This window comes from Elephantulus edwardii, unplaced genomic scaffold (assembly GCF_000299155.1).
Source record: "Elephantulus edwardii isolate Elephantulus edwardi_28Jun2011 unplaced genomic scaffold, EleEdw1.0 scaffold00144, whole genome shotgun sequence".
Taxonomy (NCBI): Eukaryota; Metazoa; Chordata; class Mammalia; order Macroscelidea; family Macroscelididae; genus Elephantulus; species Elephantulus edwardii.
Genome location: NW_006399894.1, coordinates 2,236,576 through 2,247,024, shown reverse-complemented (window position 1 = coordinate 2,247,024; position 10,449 = coordinate 2,236,576). Strand labels below are relative to the sequence as shown.

The following is a 10,449-nucleotide window of genomic DNA, read 5'->3' as shown; positions in this document are numbered from 1 at the left end:
AAAAAAAAAGAGAAATACGAAGGAATGAAAATAAAATTCAGAGATCAATGCCAACATACTCAAGTAAAACAGTTCTCACTTCTTAGAAGTTAATTGTTTATTGAATTTGGATCAAATACATAATTGATTGATATTCTTTTAATTTCCTTTCTTATTTCCACAGGTGGAGAAGTTCCATACACGACTCTGGCTACTCGAATGATGATGGGAGCTTGGTGGCTTTTTGCACTGATTGTCATCTCATCTTACACAGCAAACCTTGCTGCTTTCCTCACTATCACTCGCATTGAAAGCTCCATCCAGTAAGTAGCCACAAATCAAAAGACACTATGAGGGTAGTCAAAGACATTTGAGAATGAGTACGTGGTATGTTATTAGGTTGTTGATGTGTACCATCAAGTCAGAACCATCCCCACCAATGGATTTTCTGAGTCATATATACACGGGAGGTAATTGCCAACCTTTTTCCCATGGAGAAGTTGGTGGATTTGAACTGCATGCCTTTGTGTTGGCAGTGCAGGTCTTTGCCACTATGCCACCAGAGCTCCCTATGTTATCAGGAAGGGTCAGGTTTAGAAAAGAAATAAAAAGCATCATACTTGGAAGTGCAGAAGGTCAACAAAGGAAAGGAAGACCCTCAGTGAGATACATTGACAGATTTACTGCAAAAGTGAGCTTAAGGATAGTGGAGAGTGTGAAGATGACACAAAATAGGGCAGAGCTTTGTTCTGTTGTGTATATAAGGTGGCGATGAGTCACAGTTGCTTCAATGCCTTTTAATAACCACAACAACTTGAAAATAAAGGAGCCATGGTTTTTAAGTGGTCTGCTGTTAACTGAAAAGCCAGATTTCAAGTGCAGTGGTTTCTCCGCAAAAGAATGGTGTGGCGTTCTGCTTCCATAACATGTACAGCATCGGAAACTTTATGGAGCAGTCCCATTTGGAGTAGAGTTACTCTGAATAGGAATCTTTGTGACAACAATGGCTTATGTGCTAATATAGGTATAATTTCATTTTGAATACAAGTTTTGTAGTATATTATTTCAGAGTATCATAGGATACTTCTGAAAAATTAATAGAATTTTTAAATGGAAATATTATTTGGATAGTATTTGAGAGCCATTTTTCACATTTTCCAAGGAGAGCAACGCATCTTCAGAATTTTGATCTTCACACAGATCTGGGCAACAATGTAAAAAGGAAGAAAAGATGAACTTACTGAACAATTTCCATTTTAAAACTACAAGATTTTGCTTAATACTACACTCTGTTAGAGACATACAAACTAGATGAGAGATCTATGGTTTGGTAGATACAACTATTACTAGGTAAACAATGATATTCCAGTAGCCATGTTTTGTTGATTATCATATATCATCACAACATTACTGATAAACTACAGCCTACAGACCCTACAGAGGTTTGGATTTCTGGTGAGACTTTGGGGGCATTGTTTATTAGCCATTCTCTGTGAGTTGATTGTATTTTGGCCTCCTATTTAAAAAGGCATTTGGGCCCTTGATACTTAACAACAATAACATGAGAGAGCTTTGTTTGCCTGGTGGATGTTAAGTGATTCTACCAAGCCAAAGGTGGGTGGGTGATTTTAATCAGCAGCCCTCAGGCCATTTTTTAATTGTTTTTAGTCAAAGGTTCTTCTAAGTGGTATAGCACTGGTCTATCCATTTGCTGTACAGAGGTAACTCATGCTTGTTGTGATTCTAACCACTGTGACACTGATGTGTCAAAAGCGATAATTGTTATCCATGGTGGACAGTGTTTTATGGAGTTCCCTGATTAAAACAAGCTTGAAAGAAGGAATGACATCCACTTCGGAAATAGCTTACCTCTGGAAACACTTTGGACTTGGAGAAATAATGAAAGTTATGCACATGTTCAGGTCTTTCATTCACAGGGTTGCTATGAGTCTTCTGTGACTTAACAGCACTAAACAACAAACAACAACTGTGATCTTAGTGCTGTGGTTTTGTTTTTCTTTCCTTTTTTCCCTATCAGAAATGGTTGGAAATGACAGCTAACCATGATGTCCTTGCTTAAATCCTAATAATGTTTGGAATCTAACAGCCAGAAGGTTATAGGTTACTGAAGTCGTGCCTAATTGATACAAGCCCTTCACAGGAGTCATTAGAATTCAAAACCTTTGATTTCCCACTGCTAATTTTGTATTTGTGGTTTCGTGCCATGTAAAATTCACCAAATAGAAAATTTTATTTTATACTGGTTTATTTACAAAGTTTGAATACCTTTTTCTTCACACTGAAGCTTGCCCATTTTCTTCACACTCCCCCCATCAAATTGTGTGACACTATGATTAAATCCCATCCCACCCATCCTCACCTTTTTGTTCCCCTCTCCTTGGAACTTCATATTCATTCTACAATAATGGTCTAATACAGTTTTTGTCCTTAGGGACTGAGTTCGTTCACTTAGCATAATGCTCTCCAGTCCCTCCCAAGTTAGGTATTAATTTAAAAAATCATTGCTCTGAGTGCTGTGAGGTAGTCCAATATGTGAATATACCATAATTTCTCAATCCGTTTGATTGTGGTTGGACATTTGAACTGTTTCCATGTTCTTGTGATATTGAATAACACTGTATAAACATTGATATAAAGCCTCAGTTCTCTTTCTCTCTGGGTATATTCCAAGCATTGGAATAGCTGGGTAAATATATATCCATATATCTATATATTCTTTTAAGGAAAACTTCCCTGATGACCTTTCATTTTTCTGAAAACAAGATAGTTTGATGTTTTCTAAAGTTTAAGAGCACTAATTGATTCCTCAACATGTTTCAAAAATGCATTTCTTGGAACCAACTTGTAACTTCCCTCCCAGTAGATTTCAGAGACTGTAAATAGCGTGGGAGGAGATCACTCATTTACTCCTGCAGAACAGCAGATTGATTCAAATCACCCACCTTTGAGTTAGTAGCATTACTCTCTATCCACATCACAAATCCAGAGTTCAAAATGAATATAGATTTACAGATAATTCATAAGGTATTTAACTTATTATTCTTGAAAGAAAACATGAATTCTTTTCTTTAAAAAAATAGAAATGAGCAGAGTTAGCAGCTACAAGCCTATTTTAATGGTATACTGAAAATTAAAATCAATTCATGATCTTTAATGAAGTAATAGTTCTTCAACTGATTGTGGTTTTCAAATTGAAAACTCAAAATTTTACTATTGAACTAATAGACACTCACTTATTTAATCCATTTTTGAGAATGTAATTTCCCCATTTTTTTCATCATTCTTGCTCGTTATTATTTTCCCTCATTACCTGTGAGACAAAGCCTTCAGACTTTCCTACCTTATTTTCTCTGTAGTCATTTCTATATGAAGCATAAATTATAAATGAAACAGAGTGAAGCTCATGGAAAGTTTAAAATTATGACCCTTATAAATATTACCTTTGAACTAGCAACTAAAATGACTATAACAAATGATCAAATAACAGCAAATTTATTAAAATAATTGTTGTTTGTTCTTGTGTGCTGTCAAGTTGGATCTGATTCATAGCTAACGTCTGGAGGATTTTCAAAGGTAGTTAACCACAGGAGGAAATTGTCCATCTTCTCCAACAAGGGACTGGTGGATTCAAACGGTGTGCCTTTGGGATTTCAGCACAGCTTCTTAACATTAAAATAATCATTAGTATTTATTAAACACAAGATTCTAGAGTTTATGCCTAATATTATATATACACTGGCTCATTTAACCTTTACAATTACCTCATGAAGTACATATTATCAGTAACCCATAATAAACTTATTTTTTTATATTTTATTACTTGAACAACACTAAAGATACTGTTCTTATTGTTGGGATGAAGAAACTAAGAAGTTAAATTAATAAGTCAATATCTTTCAGAGTATGAATTTCAATTTCATGTCAGTTATTCATTTTATTCACCAAATGCTGAAAATCCCATGGACTGCCAAAAGAACAAACAAGTATATCTTGGAAAAAGTACATCCAGGGTTCCTTGGAAGCACTGAAGATGAAGCTTCATCTTTCATACTTTGGATATGTAGCTAGGGAAAGCTATTCCTTGGAAAACAACATCATACTTGGAAATTTGGAGAATCAGAAAAGGAGAGGAAAACCCCCAACAAAATATATTGACATTATGAGTTCAGTAATGGGTCCTAGTGTATCAGAGATGATGAGGATGGCACAGGATAAGGCAGGGTTTAGGTAGGCTGTTCATAGATCACTACCAGTCATAAAACTCAACTTGGCAGCACCTTATAACAACAGTTATTTGTGGTTGTTAGGTGCTTAAAGTTGTGCAAAAGCACTGAACCCTGCTCTATCCTGAGCCAACCTCATGATCTCTGGCACACTTACCATCACTACCCCAGTCGCTGAGTCATTCCATCTAATTGAGGGTCTTCCTGTTTTGCTCCAATTTCCCAAGCATGATGTCCCTCTCCAAGGACTGGTCCTTCCTTGCAACATCTCCAAAGTATGTCAGATAAAGCTTCAGAATCCTTGCCTCCAAGGAGCAGTCTAGGATGAACCTGTTTGTTCTCCTAGTGGTCCAGGGTATATTCAATACTCTTTTCTAGCACCACAGCTCAAAGGCATTAATTTTCCTTCTATCACTCCTAGTCGTTGTATAGCAAACTTCTGATGTATAGCAAGTAATTGCAAAGACTACAGCCTGGATCAGGTGCACCTTAATCTCTATACTGACATTGTTATTTTTTAGTACTCTTGAGAGGTCCTTGAAAATTGACTTTCCTAATGCAATTTATCTTTTGATTTCCTGGCTGCTGGTACCAAGAGTGTTGCTTGTGCAGCCAAGCAAACTGAAGCTGTTAACAATTTCAATTTCTTCACCACCTGTCATGATGCTGCCCACTGGCCCAGTGGTTAGAATCTTTGTTTTCTTGATGTTGAGCTTCAAAGGCTGTAATTCTTGACATTCTGCAGCAAGTGTTTCAGGTACTTCTCAGTTAAAGCAAGCAAGGTTGTATCATTTGCATAATGCATAATGTTGTTGATGAGTCTCCATCCTATCCTGATGCCACTTTCCTTCTCATAGAGCCCAGCCTCCTAGGTAATTTGTTCTGCATATAGATTCAAAAGATATGGAGAAAGGATACATTTCCCGACACAGTGTAGTGAGTTTGAAAGTTTCTTTACTTGATCTACTCTTTCTTTTTCTGAGGCTGGAAACACTATGGTGGAATGTGCATGTACTTAATATTTTGCCGTGACTGTGTAACAAATCATCAATTACTCATTTTGTTCGGGGAGAAGGGTGCAACAATGAATGAATGGGATCCCAAAATCTCTGTAGATGTTCATTGAAATGAAAAATAAACAACCTAAATTTAAAAAAAAAAATTACTCATGTATAAGTTCAGACTGAAGATGGAGAAAATCAAAACAAGTCCACAAGATCCATAATGTGACCTTGAGTCTTTCCCACCCAAATTTATTAGTCATTTCAAGAATAGTTTTGAGACATCAAATGAATTATGGGATGACATCAAGGATGACATCCATGGAGAAACAAAAGGTCACTACAAAGACAGATGAGAAAGAAAAGATGAAAAAAGGATGTCAGGAGACTCTGAAAATTGTCCTAGAATGCTGAAAAGTCCAAACAAGGAGAACACTTACTGAAGTAAAAGAGATGAATGAAAGATTTTAAACGGTACTGTTGTTGATTGTCAAGTGAAGTGCGACTCAGAACAACTCTATGAACAAAAGACCTAATGTCTTTCCATAACTGTCCTAATTTCTCCAAGTTCATAGACTTTCCAGAGGCATGTGGTTTAGGATGTGGATGCCACTCCTGCTTCCAAACCTGTTTTACAGTTGGGAGCTCCACCAAACACTGTCCACATTGGGAAGCCATTCTGGTATTTGATATCCCAGTGGTAAAAGGTTCAGCATCACAGCAACCCAGGTTGCTTCATACAGCACATTGACAAAGAGTGATGTACAAAGTTGAAGAGTGTTCCTCCAGTTAAACAACACTAGTTTCACTTAGCAGTGCTTAAGTGTCATCAAGTTGAATATGACTGAGAGTAGGTTTTGCACAAAAGACCTATGTTCTATGACTAACATCTTTTCTGTACATAACTCTGTTATATAACAACCATCATTTCTGTACATTTATAGAGTTTAGAGAGTTTTTAGATTTTCCAGAGGTATCTAATTTAGGAAGTGGATGCCACTCCTGCTTCCCAGGACAAATCAATTTGGAAGTTCATCCAAACACTGTACATAATGGGTAACCATTATGAAATTTGACAAGACTATGCAACAGTGTGCAGCATCACAGCAACACTAAGATGTTCAGTTCAGCAAATAGACAAAAGATTGCTACATCATTTGAGAAATGAATAAAAATTAATAAATTTGACCCATAGGACACAGGCCGAGGGCCCTGCAGGGTTTTAGGCCAACACCGTTGAGCAGCCTTAAACCCTAGACAACATATCAAAAATGACCCCAAAAAAATTCCCTTTACTTGCCCTTCAGGACCACCATACACAAGAAACAAAAAGCCACAAACTCCCAGAGTGGTGTCACCCAGGCCTCTCGCTGCAGTCAGGTATTTTTTTAGGGTCATGTTTGATGTGTACTGTTCTTCCCCTCCCTACACCCCACCAAGAGTGGGGTCCTTGAGTCTTTGCCTAGGGTTTAAGGCTGCTCAAAGGTGTTGGCTTAAAACCCCACAGGGGGAGGAGAAAACACAACAACCAGGGGCCTGGATGACTCAAAGGGTATTATGAGAAGATAAAGCAAACTATTATGAAGGAAAATGCAGAGAGAGGAAATGGAAAAGCAAAGGGGAGAACTTGCTCAGCATTTCTCAACCTGAAAGAACTGAAAACGTATTCAAACCTTGAGTTAAATCGTGAAGGATGCAATGAATAAAATTCTAAATGATCTAAGAAGCATCAAAAGAAGATGAAAGGAATACACTGAGTCACTGAAAAAAAAAAAGAAGATAAATTCATTGAAGCTGTATTGAGGACACAGGTAAAAAAGAAGGCCCCATATATCAATGGGATACCTATTGGTATATATTGGTGAACAGATGCAGCCCTGAAGGTGCTTACCAAGTTGTGCCAAGAAATCTAGAAGACAGCTAACTGGTCAACTGAATTGAAGAGGTTCCTAATTTTCCCATTCTCAAAATAGATGATCTATTAGAATGTGGAAATCAGTGACCAATATCTTTAACATCTTTTGTAAGCATTTCACTGATGATGTCAGATGGATCTTGGCTGAATTAAGAATACCTGAAGAATGTCTATTTTTGATTTATCAACTATGCAAAAGCTTTTGACTGTGTGGATCATAACAAATTGTAACTGACATTGAGATGAATGGAATCCCAGAACTCTTAATTGTGGTCATTGTAAGCCTGAACTTAGACCAACAAACTGTCATTTGAAAGGAACAAGGGAAGATTGCTTTATTTAAGGTCTGTAGTAGTGTGCATCAGAATTATATCCTTTCCCCACACTTATTCAATCTGTATGCTGAACAAATTATTCACAAAGCTGAACTCTATGTTCAGAATGTGGCATCACGACTGGAGGAAGAGTCATCAACAATTTATGTTATGCAAATGGCACAACCTTCTTTGCTGAAAGTGAGGAGCACTTGAAATGCTTGCTGCAGCGGATCAAAGATCATAGCCTTTAAAGAAAACATCCGCACTTCTAGGCCAAAGGCAACATCATGATAGATGGAGAAAATATTGTCAATTATTTTATATTTTTTTTAATTTTTGTCTTTCTTATATTCATAATCAACATTCTTGGAATGAGTGGCCAGGAAATGAAAAGATATATTGCAATGGGAAAGTCTGTTGTCCAGGACTTCTCCTGAAGAACAATGCCGTCAATTTGAAGACTAATCCTGATCCAAACCATAATCCTCATAAACACTTATTATGCAGCTGAAAGCTGTACCATGAATCAGGAAGACAAAAGAAGAATTGATACCTTTGAGTTGGGATGTTGGGAGAGCATTGTGTAGCCCATAGATTACCAAAAGGACACACACACACACACACACACACACACACACAAATGTCTTGGAAAAGATTCAGTCAGAGTACTCTTTGGAGGAAGGTTAGTTAAACTTAATTTAACATGGTCTGAGTGTGCTGTTAGAAAGGACCAGCCCTTGGAAAAGGCCATCATGCTGGGAAAGATGGAGGGTTAGTGAAAGAGGAGACTCCCTTCAGTGTGATGGTTTGACATAATGACTGTAACGGTGGACTTGAGTACATCAAAGATGGTCAGGGTGGCATATCACAGGGCAGGGTTCAGATCCATTGTTTAATTTTCCTATCAATCATGGTTGACTTGAGGCCACTTAACAACAATAACTTGACCAGTATCAGTTTCTATCTAAACTTCCATACTATAGTTGTTATTGTCTACGGTCAAGTCAGAACAAACCTATGGCTGACCATCCAGCAGGTTTTCAGAGGCAGCTAATCACACAGGAGGAGATTGCCCATCTTTCTCCCGCAGAGCAGCTGATGGATTCTGTGTGCCTTCAAGATGTAGTACAGTTTCTTGCCACTAGGCCATTACAGCTTCCTATTGTATACTATTTTATAATATAATATACTGTATCAACTTCCTAAACACTGTTTCTCTAGAAACTCTGTGAACTTTGATAAATGATGGTGATTATGGAAGAGCTTCAGCCCTTTTGTTCATTGGGTGGCTAGAAGTCGTGCTCGACTCAACAGTAATTAACAGCAAACAACAACAGTAGCACACAGATCTCTAACAACTTGTACACCCCTTGAGTTTCTCCAAGAGTAAAATATAATGGAAAATGAAACTCATATCATTTCCCCCTCATATATAGATCCAACATTAAAAATAATGGACATTCAGTTTTTAAGAAAGTGTTCCTTTTTTTATTAATTTCAATGAACATTTACAGAGATTTTATATTTCCATTCATTGTTGCACTTTTCTCCCTACCCACCCAAACTCCACCCCCAGTTCACTCTTCTCTTTGAAAAGCAAAAGAAAAACTCCTTCATTGGCATACAATCTCCCCGCACCCCCCTCACCCCGAGTATACATCCTCTGCAACCCTCACTCTGAAAACTTATGATAATCATAATTCCCTAAAATATTCCTTTCTAATGTCAATTCACATTATTAAAAATTAATGGTGTAACAAATCTCCACTTCCTTTTAATCTTATCACCAGGATAATTTTGGGAACGAAAAAAATCCGAGTCAAAGAAGTTGAAAGAAGACCTAGTCTCTCCGTAAACTTTGGAAGAAAATTACTGTCTAATTTCATGCATCAGCTCTGTTAGTAAACATAATTGCCTGAACTGTTTCTTGGAAACATTTAAAGTTGCATTTCCAACTGATGTCAGAGTTTCTTGGAAAATTCACATCTAATTCTTCTAAGAAAAGGCAAAATTTTTGCCCCTCAGTACCATCCAATGATATACTTTTATTTATTTATATTCAAAAGATTTGCTTGTTATGGAATGTCAATGCACATTTTTCCAACTCAAATATTTTGTTTTATTGGCACACATGTACCAACCCAAATTCAGCCTAAGCTTTCAAAGTTGCTTGTCTAGACCAGAACTGGCAGAGTGTGCTTAAAGGAGTATGCCAGTGAGAAAGGGGGAGAGGAGAGGGTGGCAAAAAGGAGCTTAATTTGAACAGACTGTTGACAGAAACAGTTAAAAGCTTAGTAGGAGAAATCTAATAGACTTTTCATGGGAAAGAGAGTTTTTTGTGTTTTTTTTTTTACTTTCAAAAATCTCCATGTGATCAGAAGGATTCAGGTTGAATATTCCTTGAAAGTTTGTTTTAATTGTGCAATTGGCCACAGTGCTTGTCAAAACCAGTTCTGATTAATCTCCTTTGTCAGTGTGTCCTTTGCCATTCCCTATCACTCCTCCCTGAGAGAGATTTCATCCTGATTCATAAGGAAAAGGGGACGGCATATTCTCTTAGCTACTTCCTGCTGTAAAGGAACACTGTAGGTTTCAGGATGAAGATCTTATCTCACTACTCTAAGGGGCCCCTTTGGCAACAGGAAACATGTAGACTCTTGTGGAGATTGATTTGGAATTTAGATACAGTGTTATCAATTGTACTTAACCATACATGTTCATATCCTTGAAGATACATCATGGAACTGTTGTAGCCTAGAAGACACAAATTTAACTAACAAGTTAAAAGTACATGATTCGAAAATTAAAAGCAATAATATTCCAAGAAGAGGTTCTAACAGTGGCACAAGTCAAGTTACAGGGGGAAGGTAGTTCTTAAAATAAAAGGCTTATTGACTAGCACTTTGTCTATTATAGTATAAAGGTTAGGAACCAAGATTTAGAGACTCAAATATGTCATTTATTGTTCTTAAGTCTTGGACCAACTTCCATCT

The 10,449-nt window shown here is 37.1% G+C and overlaps 1 protein-coding gene across 2 annotated transcripts in view; it reads left to right on the top strand.

Moving 5' to 3' along the window:
- GRID2 (glutamate receptor, ionotropic, delta 2) overlaps nt 1–10,449 on the top strand; it is a 2,375,079-nt gene that overhangs the window by 1,951,508 nt on the left and 413,122 nt on the right. For both annotated transcript variants that reach the window (XM_006894480.1, XM_006894479.1), the window contains one exon: nt 164–302. In XM_006894480.1, coding sequence (XP_006894542.1) covers nt 164–302 — 139 coding nt within the window. The remainder of the gene's footprint in view (nt 1–163; nt 303–10,449) is intronic.